The sequence below is a fragment of the Pelodiscus sinensis genome, chromosome 7 (genome assembly GCF_052426305.1).
Source record: "Pelodiscus sinensis isolate ZL-2025 chromosome 7, ASM5242630v1, whole genome shotgun sequence".
Lineage (NCBI taxonomy): Eukaryota > Metazoa > Chordata > Testudines > Trionychidae > Pelodiscus > Pelodiscus sinensis.
In genome coordinates this window covers 38,129,989-38,152,153 of record NC_143058.1, presented here as the reverse complement: position 1 = coordinate 38,152,153, position 22,165 = coordinate 38,129,989, and the positions used below count along the sequence as shown (strand labels likewise).

Sequence of the window (22,165 nt, the reverse complement as noted above, 5' to 3'; positions counted from 1 at the left end):
ATATTAAGGGGAAAGGATAATATGAAATACAATGGTTTTGTTATGACTGAGTTGGCAGAGCTTTACAGATAATTTTCTATGATTTTTAACTTGAACGTACCAATAATTACGTGAATAGCAGAGAGTTGGAAAGTACACAGACTTTCAGGATTTGCTTGTTATGAGTTTAACAGTCTACAAATAACTGAACAGAATGGGAGCAAGGGGGAGAACTGAGCATTGTGCTGGGGAGAACTGAGCATTGTGCTGTGTAATGTGACTTATCTCAATTTGTTTGTAGTCAAGAACCTAGAAGAAAGCAGTCTTCAGCTGTCTCCACTATGTATCTAAACTTAGGAACAGTTGACATGCAAGGTGGGGACTAATATCCCCACAGCAGCTGTGCAGATGAATAGTCTAATAAGGCCACAGAACATTCTGGCATTGAATTTATTTTTATTTATAGGTTGTTTCCCTATAGCACAGGCTAAACAACATCTACAAGATGCTCAGATAGGGAGAATTCTTCATGTTCATCACTATACTATTTTATAGTTTGAGCAACCAGAATTTTCCTAAGGAGAAGGGATCAGGCTATGTCCCACTCTTCTCCCCAATCATGATCATTACGTCAAGATCTCTTCCCGCCCTATCACCTCATGGATTCCCCCCTTTCATTTCCCCCTGCAATCTCTCATCCTGTCCCAGTGAACCTTCCTGGGAAGCACTGCTCAGAAGCCAGCGCTCCCTGCCAAGACAGAGTTTTTTCATCTCCAGGATGGAATTTTTGGGGGGAGAGGGAGAGAGTGAGTACCCCTTTTGACACTGTAATAGTCTGGCAAGGATTTGAAGCTGTCTTCTGCCATTAAGATGAGTGCACTAACAACAGTCTATTGTGGTGTGGGGTGAATTGGTCTGTCTCTTCTGCAATATTTTTGAAAGGTCACAGATTTATTCCAGTGTTTAATGGAAAAAAAATCTTTAGTCTTAACAATCTTTGCAGGTTTGGGAAACCAGTTCCTGCCCACTTCTAACCCCTACCTAACAATACTGGCAGCATTTCATCCAAGTCCCAGAACTACTTCTCGCTATTTCTGTCCTGGGAGAAAGAGTCCCGGTGACTCAGAGTGGGGGTGAAATCCATTGCTGGTGCACCATGGGCTGAGAAGAAGGGGAACACATGGGTCCTTCCCTGTCTGCAGGGTGGAGCATGGAAGTAGCTGTTCCTTCATATCAGCTTACCTGAAAACAAAATAACTGTGGTTGGAGTCCTGGATTTTGTGTAGTGTTAACCTTACATATTTATTTAAACCCTGAGTTTTGCCAGGAGGTTATAAGCTCTGTGTGTGTGTGGTTTTTTATTAAATGAGTGTGAACTGCATGCTAATGGAACATATTACTTTGTGAGGCCTAAAATGTGTGGTGGCCAGTCATTATTCCCGGCCAACGTTATTCCAGTTTAGCTTGAGGCCTTGCATATGACTCTGCTCTTGATGATATGTGAACCCTCACTCCATTTCATGTACCTTTATGGTAGGTAACGATGTGACAGGACTCCACATTTCTAAAACTAAACCAGGTCTTTATTAAGAGAGCTATTCGCAGTGGTGCTGCATCTGCATCTAGCATTCCATCCATGTGCATGTACCTCGTCTCTCTTGTAGTCTGTGCTCTTCCCTTCAAGTTTCATGCATGTTACTACTTACTCCAATTGAGGAAATAAATATTGAAACTTGACAGAAGTTCATCTCTTAGCACAGCTTGCAGAGCATATAAGCTCATATTAGAACAACTGTTCTAGGAATGGAAAAATGAACCACATGTGTCTAGGTCTTATTTGGTCCTTTCATGCTGTCAGACACACATGGAGATGGTCAGTTTCCATCTCCCCCATTCCCTTAATTATTTACTGGGCCAGTCATGATAACGTGATGCAAGTATGCATGAGGGGGTTGGTGGTCACATTTCACTTCCTCTTAGTACCTGGCCCAATCTGAAGAAGCTAATGATCCAACTAGTAGACAAAATTCAGTGATGAACTCTGATCGCATCCCACCTGAGGCATGTTGCTCAGACTAAGAATTAGTAGTAGAGGAGATTCAAATGTACACAGTATATCTTCGGTTTCTTTGCCTCCTCTGGTTGCACCAGGCTGTCAGCTGAGCACCACTAGTTGACTAATCAGTTGGATTCAGTTTTCAGCACACAACTCAGAATCTCAAGGCTGTCAAGATTTGCCCCTAACATGCCCTGAAATGGGTGATGCTTCTACGTAAATATAAGCTGGAGGAGTTGATGTGGTGTTATCCTCCTATAACTAAAGAGCATGCTGTTGGAATTCTACACTGCATCCTTTTAACAAACTGATGTGGTACAACTTCAGTATGTGCAAGATGGGCGTGGAGGAAGAGAGGGAATAGTTGATTCAACCTTAATTGTAAACTTCCTAGGTATCTAGAATCAAGATTATATATACTGTAAATGTTTTATGGGGTAATGTTTTAGTGTAGGAGTCTCTACATGGGAATTAATAAATATTTACTCCAGCCCTACTGCAAGCATATCTGACATCACACTACATGTTAAGTTTGGAAATAAGACTGTGTTTTCTCACAAAGTGGAACAAACTCTGAAATCTTTACCTTGTGCACATCAGTTTTACTTAAAAATACTTTTTTCAGAAAAACTAAATTCTATCCTATCATGTGTTTCTTCACTAATCTTGATAATATAACCTTCATTCTTTTGTTAGAGGCAGAAACACAAAAGATGATGCCACTGACTAGATAAAACAGTCTCTGATAAAGAAATACAGATGGTATGACTAACAGACATCTCTGACTATATGTTGGTCTTTTTATGACCACCTACAGTGTTCCCTCTAATTTTTCCATTAATGTGCAGAATACATTTTATGTGCATAGAGGTCTATGCATATGTGCACCACCAATAGACACATGCTGCTAACTGTGGGTGCTCTGTTCATTAGCTGGGTGACATTTGAATCTCTCATGGGTGGCTGCTCAAGCACTCAGCTTCCAAGGAATACTGGTCACCTAATACTATATTTAATAGGTTAAAACCATGGTATCCAACATGTTAGCCACTAACCTCATGTGGGTATTTGGCCAGTTAAGTGTGGCTAACTCACTATAGTAGAAACGACCATAGTTACTACTGCTTCAGAACTGGTTGGCCACCTCAGGGTTAAAATAATAGTTCTGCAGCATCTTTCATGTAAGGGTCTCAAAGGGTCTCAGAGCTCTTTACAAACACTAAATGAATTTAGCTTCTTGATCCTTCTAAAAATGTAGAAACTGAGGCACAAAGATTGTGACTTGTGCTGTATTTGCAGAAGAAGCATCAACACAACTTAGCTCTCATGACTCCCAGGTCAGTGCCTTAATAAGACCAGCCTTCTACCTCTAGAAGTATACCCCCTACAGCATATTATTTTTAGCCTTAAAAATCTCTATCTGAAGTTGATTAATGAGATAAGCAGACATCAACTTGACTTTGCAGAGCTGTTAGAAGTTCACCCTGTTTATCCCCTTTTTATGAATCATAGTGAGAATGGGATTGTCTGAATTGCTTTCAGTGGACTGCTAACATTTGAAGCTCTGCACTAAGATAATGACTTATCAAATCTCTTGCCTCAGGGCTTCAGCTGATCACTTGTAAAGGTCAGGAAGGATTTTTTTTTCAAGATCACAGTTGTCTAGAAGTATTCTGCATTTTTTCCCTCTCTGAAACATAAAAGATCAGCCATAGCTAGAGAGAGGATATTGGATGGGGTGGGCCAGTGGTCTGAAATGGTGCAGAGTAGCTCTTTTCCAGGCAAAATAGCTAAAGGTAAATAGCTAATGCAGTGTGAGAGAGAAAAGTGGGCAATTGCATGCTGCCAGAGATGTGTGGAGACTGCCAAACAAGGAATGGATAAATGCTGGTCCCCTTTTCTTTTCCAGGAAAACCACTATCAGTTGCATGAGACCTTTATAAACTCTACTATGCCTGAGCATTTCCTTTTATTTTATTTATATTTCATGTATACAGCTTGTAACTGAAAGCAGCCTAAACTAATTTTTCTTGCGATAGCTCACATGTTCAGGGTCATACTTAACTACTAGATATGTCTATGGGGAAAGAATGTTCCCCCAGGTCAAATTGACTGGGACCTTGGGGATTCTATCCATTCCTTCCAGAATGGAGCATGATTTGGCTGCTGAGCTCGTCTGGACACATTTTACCTAATCTGTTCTCTGCCACTGCTGGGACATTGGGCAGTAGTGGCACCTTAATTTCTCCTATTTTCTGCCTGACACACAATTTAGTTTCTCAAGAACCAAAATCAAAAATATTTTAGCATGAGGATGAAAACTAGTGGCCTGTGATATTCAGGAGTTTTAAAAACTTGTATAGGGCTAAAGGTAAAAGAAGCCATTAAAAGATGGTGTAAATAAATAGTGGTGATTTGATATAGAAACAATTAAGAAACTGAAGTATCCCAGAGTGCCATTTCAGACTAAATCTACACTGGCAAAGCACTAGGGGGGACTGTGTGGACACTTGAATTGTTTGTTGCATCTTGACTGGCTTCCAGAAATGGCCCATAATCCCTCAAATCCCATCTGCGCTTTGTTTGTGGAACTTGTCTGTTTGCCTTGCAGGCACGCACATATCCCTTTTCAGAGCTCCATTTTCTGACTGCCGCCTTGTTGTGCTGATTTACTCCATGACACAGAACAAACCCATGTTTATGTGGATGGACACAGGCATCTGTGTGTGAGAGAAGGAGGAATGTACGGGGTAGGGCCTGAGATGTCAGGGTTCCCCCCCCCCCCCCCAGCCTCAGGAGGGGTTGTTTCCTGTCACTGTCTAACATCCCCTCCCCAAAACGCATAGTCTTCTCCCCCCCCATCATACTCTCCCTTTCTCAGACTTCTGTTGAAAAATAGCTGTTAATGCATCATATTGACCATGGATCAATGGGATTGGGAAACCTGCATCATCTGATGCTGACTGTTCCATGCCACATTGCAAACTGTTCCCAAAGCACCCTGTGGCTAGTTGCATAATGGGATAGCTACAACAATACACTGCTCTCTGATGTTGCAAGAGCTGCTAATGTGGATGTGCTCCACCATCACAAGGAGCACAGTATGGACACACAACAGCCATTTCCCTGCAGCACTCTGGGTGTGTCTAGACTACATGGCTCCGTCGACAGAGCCATGTTGATGAGTTTACTAGACATAGTAAAATGAAGTGGCGATTTAAATAATCGCCGCTTCATTTATTTCAAAATGGCTGCCGCGCTGTGCTGATCAGCTGATTGTTAGCATAGCACAGTAGTCTAGACGGGGATCAGCCTTTGTTGTCAGATCCTGTAAGCCTCGTTTCACGATTATTTAAATCGCCGCTTCATTTTGCTATGTCTAGTAAACTCATCTACATGGCTCCGTCGACGGAGCCATGTAGACTAGACACACCCTCTGTGAGCAGTGATCTACTAGTGCTTTACATCTGCCAGTGTAGATGTGACTTTAGAGTCACTCTGGAGAACAGACATGCATTTTTATCTGTGAATTTTTTTAAAATCAACATCATCTGAATTATGAATTCCTGTTTTAAAACTGAAACATTTGGTCACACCTGGGAAAGTAGGGCCTTGTTTGTACTTATTGGGAGATCGCTGCTGTAGAAATCACTCCCCCAGGGGTCAATTTTTAGCGTGACTAGTAAAGACCTACTAAATCAACTGCTGAGCATGCTCCCATTGACTCCAGTAAGCCACCAGGTGAAGAAGAGTAAGGGAAATCAGAGTTTCTCCCATGGACACCCCTCCCCCCCAGTGGAGATGTCGCAGTAACTCAGACTAATGTACCGTATATCAAATCCAACTATGCTATTCATGTAGCTGGAGTTGGATAACTTAGCTTGCTATTGCCCCCTTATGTATACCTGGCCTAAGAAAATATCTGGTGTGGCCATGTCTGCTGGAGCAGAACAAACACAGATATTCTCAGTGGGGAAAATAATCCTTTGCTTCACCTTGTAGACAGAGGAAAATATTATTCATATAGCAAAAAGCATTGAAATTCTTGGCAGCAGACAAGGAACGCCAGTAACTGAAGTAAGATTAAACTGATTTTGGTTATTTGTATTCCCTTCTCAATAAAGTAGTTAATGCAATATACTGGGATTACTATTATTAAACCTCACTTTTTCTATAATTTATTTTAAAATAAATAAAACTGTGCTCCTGTGAATAAAGTTTGTGGCCTAATACCAAGGTTTGTGTCTCAAAGTCCAGTAAAACTTGAGTCGCATAATGGGCTACAAGGTGAAAAAATATGTAACAAGACACTTGACGCTTACATTAGCCATTCTGAAAATGGTGGTTGCAGAAGGATATGTCCATTCTGGATTTTACAGGAAGGAGATTAAAATTTGACCTTCTTGAGTAACTACATTCTGGAAATTTCCAACACATAGGCATAATGAGTTCTTTACTTAAGCCTCAATATAGGCAGAGAGTATGATTTGAGTACTGTCTAATTTTTGGGAGAAGAGTTATAGCTTGACTGTGAAACAAGCCAAAAAAACCCCTTAATATCTTTTAACAAAGATTTTTGCTACATTTTAATTGGATTTATGATTTATTAAAAGCATGCGATTAAAATTAACTAGACAAATGTTGGCCTCCATACTAGATCCCTTTATGACTTTGCTTCAGTTTCCAGAAGTTATTTGACCCTTCCCCCACTGTCCCGTCCCACCAGTCATCATCAAGCCAGTAGATTTTGAAACGGCAGAAAAATGATTGCCTCTTTCTATTATCTGACTAACTTTTGTCATTCTTTGACAGCTGTGTGCAACGCATCAACATACTACAGGTTACATTGTTTGATTTTATTTTAATCTGCATGTTGCTTTGTGCAAACTCTGATTTAGAGACCAATTCTGCAAAGTACTTAAGAATGTGCTTAAGCCCCACTGACTTCAGGGCCTCATCAAGGCCATCAAGCACATGCCTAAATTTTAAAGCCACGCATAGGCACATTAAAATTATGAGCTCTGATGGTGCCCTGTCAGTACCAGTGGCTTGTTAGATATGATCATATTTTTTACTATTTAAAAGACACTTGTACAGAGAGTGTTAATTGTAGATTATAGTACTGTTTCTCTTTAACTCCGCAGCATTTAATTTTTTAAAATCACTGACTGTTACGGCTTATAATCCGTTTTTCCTTCCCTACCACACTCTGAGCAGAAATGGCTGTCTTCATCTTCCAATTATTCCTCTCTGCCCCTAAATCTCAAAGATAAAATCGTTTTGGCATGGATTATTGTTGTATTTGCCAATTCAGCTCTGAACATTTCAAGGATATGTACAGTACTCGGACATGCACTAAATAATTTACTCACTGGTTTTTAAAAAAGACTGCAATAGCTTGAAATGTTATGAACTCTTGACTTGAGCCGTTGTGGATTGTTTACCTTGTTAATCTAGAGTGAGCAACATTTGAGATACTTCATACTTGATCAAAAGCAGCTTATGTTTAAAAACATACTTTAATCTCATAGTTCTAACTGTATCTATTGCATAATTGGCTTTAATTTAAAACATTTTAAGACCAGCATATTTTAACTGTAATCTAAATATGCATGTGTTAAATTTTAAAAAAGAAAACAAAACAAGGCACAATTTTCTTTCTGAACGGCAAAGAAGGCATTCAGTTGTTCTTTCTGGGAAGAGGGGGGGAGATGGAAGTATGGGGTAGAAGTTCCTGGGTGATCTAAATACTTGTTAATCTGGTTCTTTAAATATCATAAACAAAAATACCAGAATGTATTTTCAAGGACAAAGGAGGAGTTTGCAAGTCCTGTGATTGGTTGGTTGCTAGTTAGTCCTGTCCCAGAGTCCTCCTTAATTGGCTTTCAGTAGGGTTGGATTCCCATAAGAATGTAATAAATGTCACCCTGCTTTTTTGTTTGTTTGTTTTCTTTCTTTACACTGACTTTAAGGTATTGGGTTCTGAGAACTGAGGCTTCAAGGAATATTGCCAGAGACTGACTTTATTTCATGTATGACCTGAACGGAGGCTGTTACTCTAATTCTGTGAAGAGCAGACATGAGCTTGTATGCAAGAAGGGTAACCTTGCCAGCAATCACTCCAATAGTTCTGCAAAAAAGGGTAGGGCATTTATGTAATTTTGTAACACTTACTGTAGTGTGTGTGGGATAAGTGGTTGCATGGTTGAAGCAAACAGTGCTTTGAATACTTTAATGTAGCTATATAAAAGTATACATGATTTTTTTTTTAAATCCTGTAATATTTTCAGAAAATAGCTAAATGTCTTTATTTCATCTAGTGGATTTAAGGCTTCATTAGACTACTTATCACACATCTTTTTCTCTATCATAGTTTTTGTGGCTATACTAGTGTGTCTTATATAAAAAGTTGTATGTATAGAATATTTTATCTTTTTCAGTAGGGCTGAAAAATCCTAAATATAACAATTTCATTCATTAACATTTAAATGTGCATTCTTACAGAGTTTTTAAGGACTTTGTTCAAATCCCACTGAAGTCTGGACCAGTCTTTATGTTCCTACACTCTGTGACTAACTCTATTGGTTAAATTTCAATTTGTTAAAACTTGAATGTGAGCATTAAGTTTGAAAATGGTTTCAAATAGTTTTTAAAAACGAAACTTATTTGTTCTAGTTCTTACTGTAAGGATTTAACTCTTAAAAAGGAACTTTTGATATTATACCTTGTGAATAATAACTGGAGTTATAAACTGGCCAGCCTACGTAATGTGGCTGTACAGACACTTAAAAGCAACAAGGAGAGGGAGGGAGATGTACTGCTTTTCTAATATAGTGGTATTAATTTATATTAAATGCAAGAATCTGTATTCATTTTTAAAAAATGTAAATCATTTAAAGTAAATTTTCAAAGGTAGTTTTGATTGCCACGTGCTATTTCCCTGAAGTAAATAAAATCCTGATAGAGACTTTTGTTGCTTTTGAGACATGTCACAGCTACGAAAGATGGAATTCAAGTGAAACACCATAATAGTATTAAGTAGCTTTCAAGGCCATCCCTATAGAAATGTTTATGATGACCTGTTTGGCCCAGTGGTGTCTACACAATTTGAACACAACTTTTATAGCTCTTTGTATTTAAAAAAAACCAGTTTTGACTTAAGTGATCTATCAAAAAATGTACATAGAGAATACTAAGATTGCCCAATTGAGCATGCAAAATTCAGGAAATACCACAGTTAAGGTTTTGCATAAACTGCGCCTATGCCTCCTCTGTTCTCTATGGAGATAGTGCTGTGCTGGGAATGGCTTTTAAGCCTGCTTCTTTCTGCACTGACTCCTGCTCTCATCCCGTTAGTGCCTCTGATACAGAGGCAGCAAGGTGAGGGAAGCGACTAGTTGAGTAGTGAATCAACTACCGGATAAGCTTAGGTTTATCAGATAGTTTGCTAGTCGCTACATACCGTGTTCTAACAGTCTAATATATCTTAACTGACTTGCCAGAGAATTTTCTTAATTTTCTAAAATGTTTAAATGTTCCATTTAATCAATACCCTAGTATTCATTTTATTTTCAATAATCCATTTATTTTCAATAATCCTTATGTGTATTTTAGGAAGTGAGGCAGCATCAAAGATAATTCAGTTGTAAACGTAGGTAGTCTGTGTACCATGAGCTTTCATAGTTGCTCTATTTTTGTTTGCTTATTGGGCACTTGTGTTAATGCACTTTGCCTACTATAGACAGAGTAATACGCTATTACTGCACATGTGCAACTTTGGAGTTCCTTGATTTAAAAAAAAGATATATTTTACTGGCAGCCTTAAAGTTTTTTGTCAGAATTTTCTCTGTGCTAGTGAAGGAATAATGAATTCCATATTTGGGAATTTATTTTGTGATTTACTTAGATACCACCAGTGCCCAGTCCTCTGAAACTTTATACGGTATGCCTGAGAGAGCCCATTCTTCCATGAACCTTAGGAAGTGTTTAGGTGTTCTTTACATGCTTTACAGATAGGCAGTGAATGCGACAAATTTGCCAAAGCAGCCTTTTCCCAAGCACTGCACAATTTCACTAAGTCTTTCAACATCCAGCTAAGTTAGCTATGTGCATATTTTATAAGCCCACTATGCACCCAGAGTTGGATATTCATTACCTATGGGATCTAAAGAACTTTTATACTCCAAACCGTATGTCCTTGATTACAGATAATTCAATGCCAGATTTAAACTTTTTGGTACAGGTTGTGCTCTTGTGTGGCATACTTTCTGTGTAGATCTAAAGCTTCTGGGAGCTACCATCGACAGGAAAAACTGATGCATTGGATTTGAGTTACTAGGAAGCTGGGGAGAAGGGTTAGTTGAGGGAAAGGGTGCAGCAAATTTACATGGGCATAGTTCTAATATTCTGGAGATCCTCCAGTTTGGAGGGTGGATTCTGCAGAGAGCAGACCCCACTTTCAAGCATTTGTGGGGAACTCCTTTCAGAGATTTCCTTCCAGAAATACCTTTTAATAAGTTTTATTACAGCAATTTAAATTGCTTTAGTGTAGGGAACATTTGGGGAAACGTTTAATGGAGTGAGTATCATTCTTGTTTAACTTACGAAGGCTCCCTTTACTACAGAAGCGTCTGACTTTTACTGGGAGAATCCTTTGTGTTGCAGTCTAGCCCTAGAGACTATAGCTTTCATGAGACCTCGGGGAAAAAGGAGGGTTAGTGAGCTTCATTTTGGAGAAAGGAGTCATACTGCTAGTATGGACCCTTTTCCAGGCCAGGAACTGTTGTTGAGGCTAGAGCCTGTTACTGAGAGCCTACTGGGGCTTGCATCTAGCAGGCTGCTTCAAGGGCTGTTGGTGATTGTCCCTGGAGGGAAAAGATCCTGGCTATGCCTGTGGCTGAGAAGGGCCCGCATAAACTTGAATAGAAGTAACTGTGGCTGTTTGGAACAGAGTGTTGCCTGGGACAGAGCAGAGAAGACAGCCTGACTCTGGGTCCAAAGAGAGCCAGAGAGATCTGCCCAGTGAACCAGAGGTATTGGCATTTGGTGTTCCTTGCTCTGTGGCAGAGAGATTTTGCAGCTGGCTGACCACCTTGGACTGACATGCACAGAACCTGTACAGTGCTGTCTCCACTCCAGCTGCAGACCTTCAAGCGTGCCTGCGCAAGCATTTGGGGTGGGATACATTGTGGCAGAGTGTATGCCAATTAGATAAGTTTCCTTTATTTCTGTGCACTTTGTTAATTGATTTTACTCATTTTTAATCTTTTAAAACCTGTTTCTTTAAGTTGTTAAGTAAAGGTATGCTAATTCTAATTTAATCAATTAGATATATATTATTTGTAATTGTTGTTTTCGAGTTAGATCCACATCATTAGTGGAATAATTGTATTCCTGGAGGCTCCCAAGCTATACCATTAAGTACATATAGGGACAGCTAGGTGGAGGCACCCTCATAGTATATTCCTTTAGGAGCAAAGTGCTACAGCAAGGGGGTCGATAGGAAATTCCCAACTATACAACATCACTACTGGGCTACTCAGGATCTCCTTTTATGTTAAAAACATCAGGTGAGCGTGACTTGCTCCGGAGTAACTCTGGGAGGAAAGAGGGGGTTACACTTAAAAACTTGGTCAGATCTTTTGTTGTTGTTTTTTGTTTTGCATCACGCAGTATAACATTTAGGACTTGATTGTACTGTTATTAAAACCAACAGCAAAGTTTTCATTGACTTGAACTCCAGCATCTCTAGGCCTTTCTTATGTTATGTGCTATTTGAAATAGCAGTTTTTCCCTAAGAACTATGAATGCACATTTAAAAAAGCACTCTCCACTGTTATCTTTCAAAAATATGCTTTTGAACTGTCAATATACATTTTATCCATTTTTGAGTATTGAGTAATGCTATGTTAAAATGGGGAAAAAAGTAAGTAAAGTGAGAAATGTTATATTGATATTCAATATTAATTAAGAATATATTGTGTGAATTTTAGAAATACCAGCTTGATTCTTCTCAAATGAAATCTGAGCCTTAGTTCAAAGTATTCTCAATTGATGGTCACTTACGCCATAAAAATTTGACTTAATATGTATCTCATACTGTAGGCAAAAGTGTAGGTTTTACCAATTATACAAAAAATTGCTGTGGCATTTTTCCATGAGGAAAAAAAATTAGTTGCTTTTCTGAGCCGATATTTGGCTAATCTGCCAATATTTCTGATAGGTGCATTTCTCATCTTCATTTTCTTTTTGAAAAGTTGAAAGAAATACATACTCCAAATATGTATCTGTTGTATCCTAATATAGACAAATGTTATTCATACCATTACCACTCAACTACGTCTCATAAGAATAAAATGCAGTACAAGCTAGAATGTACTTCCACAATTCATGCAATTCCCTTTCTACTGACCATACATGGATACTGCTTGCTATGGATGTTATTCTAAGGGTCTGACTCCTTCTCCAAAAGGATCTTTAAAAGTCATCCAGAAAGGTGATTTATTGAATATGAGGCAAATATAAATATTAAGCATTGTTCAAATCAGGTCTGTACATTTTTGGCCCCAGGGTCAAACTCTCAGAATTAATATTGTTTTCTCTCTCTTTCTGGTCTTGGTAACTTTTTACTCTTTTATAAACTGTTTTTAAGGAATCTAACTAAACGTCAACCTGTATTAAAATATTTATTTTTGTCTGAAAATGTTAGTAATTAAAAATAAATACTGATGTATCCTCAGGATTAGTAGTTGGTAAGCATAGATGCTATCATTACATAGAATTAGGAAGAAAGCATGATAAAAGCATTCTGTTGTTTCATGCTAGCTAGAGTCTGCTTCCATAAATCATTGTGTATATCCCCCTTGAGCATGTATATAGCATGATGCATGACTATATTTTGCACAGTGATTTTTAGGGTTAAATTGGTTAAAGTCAGAGATGTAAGAAAGCAATTTCAAAGTCCCCCTCCCCACACACTTCCAGTGCATTTACCTTTTGGCCTTCAACTGCCATCATACTTTAGTCCTGAAACAATTCTCAGGAAAAAAAAATTCCTAGTTAAGCTAAATATTATTCAGGGTGATGAACAAATTTATCTGTTAGGCTCAAAGCCAGTTTTCAATTAGTTAAGGGCCCTAGAGGTGAAATGTTAGTGCATTTATCTAGTAACTTTTACATAACACTCAAATTGACATATCATTGGTGTCTGTAAGTGGATGCCTCTGGAAGCAGTGTTTTTTTTTCCTTTGAATATTTTGTCTTCCTACCAATAAAGACAATTGAAAATATGGAGTTAAAGATGGATAAACATCACCCTTTGTATCTACATCTGAGTGCCTCTCTAGACTCAAACTGAAATGCTTTGCCTAAGGCAATCCCATTGCTTGGCTAAAGGCCTGACAGAACAGGGAAGTCTTGTTCTGCTTCTTGAAGCTCACTAAATTCAGGCTCTGGAATATTTCCAGAATGAATGAATTTGTTGCGGGCTCTACCTATATTCAGGTCTGTCTTCTGCTGAATCTGGGGAACGTAACCTAGAAATCTACAGCAAAAGTAGCTTAAGAATATTGCAACCACTGACACTGAAGGCAGGAAATGAGGTAATTCTATACAGGATGGAATGAACTTTAGTATGATTCTTTTTTCTGCTCTGAAATATTGTCTTCTAGCATTTAGTCATAAAAGTGTGAAGTGTTACTGCAGCCCAAAGAACACATCCGTTCTGGCTATAGAGCTATTGTAATATCTATTTAATGAAGTGCTTAGCTTTACTGCTCTGGTTATTGAAATACTGCTAAACCTACTCCTATGTAGAGGAGGGTCTTATCTGAGTGTGCCTTTCCATAACTTCCTGTAGGCATATATGGGGAGATGGCTCGCATGGATTAAAATCAGAACTGTTCAATAGCAGTATTAGATTTCTGATAAAGTGACTTTGTAGCTCTTTTTACAGCTAATGCTGCTAGGAATTCTGATATTCTAAGAGAATTGCAACTGGAAAAGGGAGCCTTTGCTATCCCTGGCTACATCATTATTAATAGAGGACTGTCTCAAGCAGAGATAGCATGTTCTTTTCTTCCTTAGCTGAGAAGTATGTTCCCAGCTGTAGGTTAGACATACCCAAAATGAAGGATGAAAATCATTATTAATGATTAATCACCCTGACATCTGTTGGGAGACCAATACAGCAGTACACAGACAATCCAGGAAATTTTTGGAGAATGTTGGGGATAACTTCTTGGTACAAGTGCTGAAGGAACCGACCAGGGGCCATGCGCAGCTTGACCTGCTGCTCACAAACAGGGAGGAACTAGTAGGGGAAGTAGAGGTGAGTGACAACCTGGGAAGAACTAGTAGGGGAAGTAGAGGTGAGTGACAACCTGGGAAACAGTGATCATGAGATGGTAGATTTCAGTATTCTGACCAAAGCAATAAAGGAGAGTAGCAAAATACACACCCTGGACTTCAGAAAAACAGACTTTGACTCCCTCAGAGATCTGATGGACAGGATTCTCTGTGATGCTTACATGAAGGGGAAAGGGGTCCAGGAGAGCTGGCAGTATCTTAAAGGAAGAAAGCCTTATTGAAGGCACAGGAAGAAACCATCCCGATGCTCAGCAAGAAAAGCAAATATGTTAGGCGACTGGATTAGATTACCGGGGACATCCTTGGTGATCTTAAACACACAAAGAAAGCTTACAAGAAGTGGAAAATTGGACAGATGACTAGGGAGGAGTATAAATATATTGCTCGAGCATGCAGGGGAATTATCAGGAAGGCAAAAGTGTAATTGGAATTGGAGCTAGCAAGGGATGTGAAGGATAACAAGAAAAGTTTCTACAGGCATGTTAGCAATAAGAGGGTGATCAGAAAGGGCACGCTGCAACCCAAAATGGCTGAGCAGGGCTCACACGGTGAGGACACAGCTCAGGCTGCAGACCTTCATCCACCGTTCGCCCACCTGACCCTGCAATTCTCTGTATGGCCTCCCCTCTTCCCGGTGCTCCGGGGAGTCAGGAGCCAGATGGCCTCGCCCCTCCCTGTACATCCAGCCCCCTCACAAACTCCCTCAGCTGAGACCCCGCACCCTCAGTCCACTCACTCATATCCCCCAAACTGAGACCTTGCACCCCCAGCCCCCTCACACACCTCCTCCACTGAGACCCTGCACCCTCACACACACACCCTCTGCTGAGACCCTGTACCCACCAACCCATTCACTCATACCTCCTCCCCCAAGCCAAGGCCTCACACCCTCACCCCTTCCACCAAGACCGCTTGCCTCCAGCCTGCTCTTGCACCCTCCCCCAGGCCAACATGTCAACATGGATTTATGAAGGGCAAGTCGTGCCTGACCAATCTGATTAGATTCTATGATGAGGTAACTGGCTCTGTAGATATGGGGAAGTCAGTGGATGTGATATACCTTGACTTTAGCAAAGCTTTTGATATGGTCTCCCACAATATTCTTGCCAGCAAGTTAAGGGAATATGCATTGGATAAATGGATTGTAAGATGGATAGAAAGTGATCTAGACTGTTGGGCCCAATGGGTAGTGATCAATGGCTCGATGTCAGGTTGGCGGTCAGTTTCTAGAGGAGTGCCCCAAGGATCTTTTCTTGGTCCGGTTTTGTTCATAATCTTTATTAATGACCTGGATGAGGGGATGGATTACACCCTCAGCAAGTCGCAGATGACACTAATCTAGGGGGAGAGGTAGATGTGCTGGAAGGCAGGGATAGGGTCCAGAGTGGGTCAGTGAGCACCAGGGTAGAGTCCTGCACTTGGGACGGAAGAATCCCGAGCATTGTTACAGGCTGGGGACTGAATGGCTAAGTAGCAGTTCTGCAGAAAAGGACCTGGAGATTACAGTGGATGAGAAGCTGGACATGAGTCAACAGTGTGCCTTTGAAGCCAAGAAGGCTAATGGCATATTAGAGTGCATTAGGAGGCACATTTCTAGCAGATCTAGAGAAGATGTTATTCCCCTTTATTCGGCTCTGGTGAGGTCACATCTGGAGTATTGTGTCCAGTTCTGGGTCCCCCACTACAAAAAGGATGTGGAAGCATTGGAGAGGGTCCAGCGGAGGGCAACCAAAATGATTAGGGGGCTGGAGCATATGACTTATGAGGAGAGGCTGAGGGAGTTGGGTCTGTTTAGTCTGCAGAAGCGAAGAGTGAGGGGGGATTTGATAGCAGCCTTCAACTTCCTGAAGGGAGGTTCCAAAGATGGAGATGGTTGTTCACAGTAGTTACGGATGGCAAAACAAAGAGCAATGGTCTCAAGTTACAATGTGGGAGGTCTAGGTTGAATATTAGGAAAAACTATTTCACTACGAGGGTGGTGAAGCACTGGAATGGGTTACCTAAGGAGGTGGTGGAATCTCTCCCTAGAAGTTTAAAGTCTCAGCTTGACAAAGCCCTGGCTGGGTTGATTTATTTGGGATAGGTCCTGCCTTGGTCAGGGGGCTGGACTTGATGACCTTCTGAGGTCTCTTCCAGCTCTATGATTTTATCAATGTTGTTTAAGGGCCAAACAAGAATGGGACAGGTTGTTAGGTCCTGTGCAAGCATAGTGTAGGGTTTTATAATTGATTTATGTAAGACAGACATTGTATGGGAGAAGGAGAGTAATACACACATAGCTAAAAACTTGAATTTGAATTTTTGGGATCTTATTAGCCCTATGCTGCGGAAGGCAGTCAATGTCAAAGAGCAGCCATGTCTGTTGTCCTCAGCTGCTCTGTAATAAAATGGGGGAAATAAAAATGTTTGCTTACATGAAACTAAATAAGTGGCACTGTCTGCTAGGCAAGGCACGGCTATGGAAGTCCGGAGACCTGGCTTCTGTTCTTGGCTGTACTGCCCACTTTATATGCAACTTTTGGTAAATCACTTCACCATTTGATGTATTTTGTTTTCTCTTCTGCTCTGTGTGTGTCTAACTTAGATTGTCAGCTTTTCTGGGCAGTGTCTGTCTTCTATTTGATGTGTACAGCAGTTAACATAGTGGAACCTCAGCCTCAATTGAGGTCACTGTCTGCTATTATCATACAAATAACCACATTCCCTCCCCCCATGCCTTTTTAACAGGACTGTGAGTTTGGACATATATTCCAAGTGAATCTCTTTGAATATTAGGCATTTAGATTGTTGTGAATCTGCTGCTATATTTGTCTCCCCAGCATACTGTAAATCCTGGCTTTGAGGTTGAGCAGATACAGCCAAAAGGCTGATTTTACCTTAAAGACAGCTGTGATTGAATTTTAAGTTCCTCTTATTCATTTTCTCAGGTCTGAAGATCCTTTAACGATTACAGGTTTCTGAATCTTAAATGAACTTTTTAGGTTTTCCATTGAATGTTCAAATATGTATATTTGTAAACAAATATGCAGTAAGATGTGTTATTTTAATTTGTTAGCCATTTCAAAGGAATAATTTAAAAACAAAACCTAGCAGGAAAGGTCAGCATGTTGGTTTTTACCATCTTTGTAAAAACAAAGAAACCCCAAAAAGCCCTTTCCAGCCTTTTGCTTTTTCTAACATGCACATGCTAAATATATTGATCATGTGATTAAAATACTGTGTATTTGGTTCAGTGCAGTATGATAGTGTCTCACTGACACTCTAGTCTCTACACTTGCTGTGGCTTTTGCAGATGATTTTAGTCACAGAATTCACAGTGATCTAATGTGAATTGTATGACAAAATGTTGCTCAGCTCGTCTGAAGTGTGTGTGTGTGTGTGTGTGTGTGTGTGTGTGTGTGTGAGAGAGAGAGAGAGAGAGGTTGTAAATGTGTAATTTTCCCTAGGTCTAAATCTGAGCAGGTAACACATACTTTCATCATTTATTATAAGGTGTAGTTTGACATGCTTTAGTGGCACAGTTAATATTGCACTCCACCCCCTCTCCCTTTTCAGTTCTTGGAAAACATCTCATAGACTTATTCAGTTTCTTCTTGACTTCTTTGAACATCTAACATTCTTCATATAGTAACCAAGGGAATTGGCTGTGTTTAGTGTTTTTCTCTGCTCATACTCTTGTCTTTTTGGCAGAAATCTGTTGGAAGAAAATTGCTTTCTCATCAGTTTGGAAGAGTGCTTGGCCATTTCCTAGCCCTATTATTTTAATCTCATCTCCTTTGGAAAAAAAATTAGGCTTCCAGTAAGTTGGAACTTACACTTCAAGGCTAGATAACAGTCTGAAGGTTATCAGGAGACTTTGAGTAGTTATTTCTGCTAAGAGTAAATCTCTTACTTAGTAGACATGATTTTGCATAGCTGTGTATAAAAGAATAAATGTAGCTTATTTAGAGCACAAAGAATTGATTAGTTTTAGCATAAAAAACCCAAAGTATTTCCCATACTTATGACTGAAATTTTATATGCATCTTTGGAATTATTCTGATATATATGAATATCCAGTTACTTATTGATGTATTTGAGCGTATACACACACTAATTTGTCCAGAAGAATTCAGCACAATGTACTAAATCATATGCCATTAACAAGACTAATATCCTTTCGTAACATGGATGTCTTCTTTGACTCCTCCTTCTCCCTTGTTGTGCACAGTCATGCTATGTCCAAACCTTTCTGCTTCCTCTAGAAAATCCCTGAAATCCAATCCTTTTTACTTTTGATATTGCAAAATCTGTCATTCAGAACCTCATTTCAAGTGTTGACACTGTAAACCATCTCTTATCTGACTACTTTGTCCCCTCACATTATATACACTAGATTAGCAGTAGGCAAAAGATGGATGTGGCTTGCTGGGATTAGTTTATTATTATTTACCTACATCTTTGCAGGTATGGCAGATTGAAGTTACCATTGGCCACGGATCGCCATTACCAGGCAATGGGAGCTGCAGGAAACGGTGTCCCAGTCTGCGCCACTTCCAGCAGCTCCCATTGCCTGGTAATGGAGATTTGTGGCCAACGGGAGCTGTACCTGTGGAGGCACAGATAAATAAAGCACCGGCATCCTGCCGGGGCTAACTCTGGTGAGCTGCGTTCAGCCCATGTGCTGGTTATTGCCAGCCACTGAACTAGATAATTTTTTTTGAAATCTTAGACTGGCTTTTTCCTTCTTCATTTCATAAACTTCTTGCCCTTGCTTTCAAGGCCTTTCATAACTCTGCCATTTGATACATATCCACTTTTGTGACTTATAACATCATCCCCATTTCCCAGCCTTGAATACCTATTTGTCTACTGCCACAGATATTGTTGTACTTGTTGTCCTTTAGTCATGGAATTCTTCTGTAATCATAAGATAGTAACTGCATTCTCCCTGTCACCCCCGTTCTCTCCTTTTACCCCCATTCTTATGTTAACCTGTCTTTTTTCAACTTAGATTGATATATCTCTGAGGCAGTTTCTCTCCATGTTTGAGATACTTCATTATTTCTAAAGGTCTTTTAGGATTGACCACAGTAGAAATAACAACCAATGGGAGATATGGCATGTATTTTGTTCCAGGTCAATGGACAAATCTGCCTGGGCAATGTAGGCGACTATCGGGGAATAATACTATAAAGAGTAGAGAAGCTCTCCAACTTTTAATTTAAAGCTGGAATGTAAATATTCCTCAGACAGCTTTGTTCTCCTAGTCTGCCTGTGTTCCTTCTCTAATGAGCTCCAGGATTGTTTGCATTTTTACCTTGAAACCTCTGTTATAGTTTAGCCTAGTTTTCCCATATAAAATTGCTGCCCAAAAAAGAACATATTCTGCTCCTTTTATTAGCAGGATAACCGGTAATAGCAGGAGCAGTTGCAGGGTGAGTACAGAGCATTCTTGCTCTCCCTCAGTCCTTGGGGCTTGGCTCACACCCCTTTCCTCAAGTATCCTGTCCCCTCGGGGCTCGAAAGGGAGGATATCCCCAATTCCTACAGTGTGTTCATCGAACCCCAAATGATTTAATCCAGCCTTGAATGTGTCATTTACTTTATATAATAAGAACACAGAATTCTATTGCGTTCTCTGCAAAGAAAACATTAGACCGTTAAATACTGGTGACACTTGACACAAATGAGGATGTGGAATTCAGAGATATGGCTGATAATCTTCTGCCCTTAACTTCACTGACCACAGAAGACAAAAGTGAGAAGTATGTAGTGTTAGCTTCATTTTGGAACTCCTTTTCTTCCCTCATTTTCATGGGTGACTGTTTTTTTGGGGGGAAGGAGGGAAAACATAAGCATTTCCTGTATGTGGGTGCTGCTTAAGTAGTTTTGCTGCTTCTTGTTTATAGTAATTTCAGATGTATGCAGTAATATGAAGGCATTTTATTTGACTCTACACTTCTAACTGCCAGAAGGAATCAGTTTTAAGTGAAGAGCTACATGAATGGTACTGAACATAACATTTGCTGCTCACGTTTGCATAATACTGCAGCCACTACTTGGTTTGTAAAAGACCAGCTTTTTTTGGTGGTCTTATGTTATTTCTTACCTGACACATCTTTAGTCCTATTTCTTTCCATCTGCCAACTCCATTTATGTAGTTGCTCCTTCACTTTTAGAGGTGATCTGAATGTTCAACTGAGTCTTTCAAAACAACCTAGTTTGGGTATGTCTACACTACAGTGCTATTTCAAATTAACTTAATTTGAATTAGTTAATTCGAATTAAGCTAATTCAAAATAATGCATCTAGACACAAAAATTAATTCAAAATAGCATTTTTCTAATTTGAAATAGCATGTCCACATTGAGTGGACCCTAATCGAAGGTAAGGCTGCCCGGAACCAGTGCCAAAAGGGCATCAGGGTCGGACTTAGTGTGTGGGGCTGCTGCCTTAGGCTAGTCGAGGTCTGTGCTTAAAAGGACCCGACCCCCCCCCCCCCATCTCAGACAGACAGTTTTCAGGTTTCTCTGCTTGCTGGTCCACCTTGCTGAGGGACAGCAAAGCATTCTTGTCTTGGAGTGCTCTGCTTGATGTCCCGAGTGAGGGCACAGCACTCTGCAACATGGAACCAGACCTATCCCTGGGCACACCTATCCCTGGGCATCTCGTGGGGTCATTGCCATCATCCCGGCTGCACTTGCTGCAGGCTGCCATCTATGAGGTCCATCGGGGGGCTGTCAGGATCCAGGAGGCCCTGCGGGAGAGTGTTCACCCAGAGGAGCCCTCAAAGCCACACCAGTCCTCCCTACTGGGGGCTCGAGCCCCATTCCTGCCTCACGTCCTTCCACTTACCCTAACCCTAGCCCTAGCCCCCGCCTTCCTGGTGTCAAATAAAAGACACGTAGTGTCAAAAATATTAACTGTGTTCAATAAACCCAACTGGGGAGGGGGAATGAAACTATGGGGAGATGGGGGGGAGTAGGCGGGAGAGGGGAAGGGGAAAACTGGGAGGAGGGAGCTGGAAGGGGGAAACAAGGGGAAGAAGGGGAGGGGAAGCTCAGCACTTAGAGTTGGGGGTCTCGCCGGGCCAACCACCTCCCAGCATGGCAAGGGAGGGGGCCTCGGTGTCCCCGGGAGGATGGGGAGGAGGATGCGGAGGTTGAGGTGGGGGGTGTGGACATTGAGGGGGAGGGTGTAGAGGTTGAGGAGGAAGAGGTGGGAAGGGGGGCAGGAATGGGAAGAGGGGCAGTAGTTGGGGGGGCAGCAGGTGCAGGACTGGACTGGCACAGGGCACCATGCTTTGCAGGAGGGTCTGCAGGTGACAGTTCCTTGCTCTGTCCTCCACAAGCTGCTCCTGGCGGAGCTGCAGGTCTTCCAGCATCCAGGTCTGGACGGTGCAGTGCAGGGCTCGCAGGGCCCCCAGGTGCTGGTCCCAGTACTCCTGCTGCATGGTGGTGGTCTGGAGCAGGCCGTGGGTGTGGGAGCATGTTCCAGGCAGGGTGGTGCACCCTGTACCAGAAGCTTGTACAGCTGTAGAGAAAGAAGAGAAGTGGTCAGTTCTCCCTGGGGACACAGTGAATGATGCCCAGCTCCCACCCTGCATCGTGAAGGCGACCATGCTCTGCACTGCCAGAGCTGCTGTGTTTGCACAGAGGCCATCGTCAGGATGTCTGGCTCTCCCCGGGACTGGGAGCTGCCCCAAGTCCGCACCCATGCCCCTGTGCCGTGTATAGTGTGGCCGAGGTGGGGGGGGGAGATGTCCCCTGCCTCTGTGAAGAG

General features: G+C 41.1%; 1 protein-coding gene across 5 annotated transcripts in view; it reads left to right on the top strand.

Moving 5' to 3' along the window:
• The window catches only part of GRB14 (growth factor receptor bound protein 14), an 88,545-nt gene that overhangs the window by 14,025 nt on the left and 52,355 nt on the right, over positions 1-22,165 (top strand). Inside the window, exon 2 of one of the 5 annotated variants that reach the window (XM_014580747.4) lies at positions 8,008-8,177. The exons of the other annotated variants lie outside the window; for them this stretch is intronic. Coding sequence (XP_014436233.2) covers positions 8,115-8,177 — 63 coding nt within the window. The 5' untranslated portion in view covers positions 8,008-8,114. The remainder of the gene's footprint in view (positions 1-8,007; positions 8,178-22,165) is intronic. 5 annotated transcript variants of the gene reach the window in all.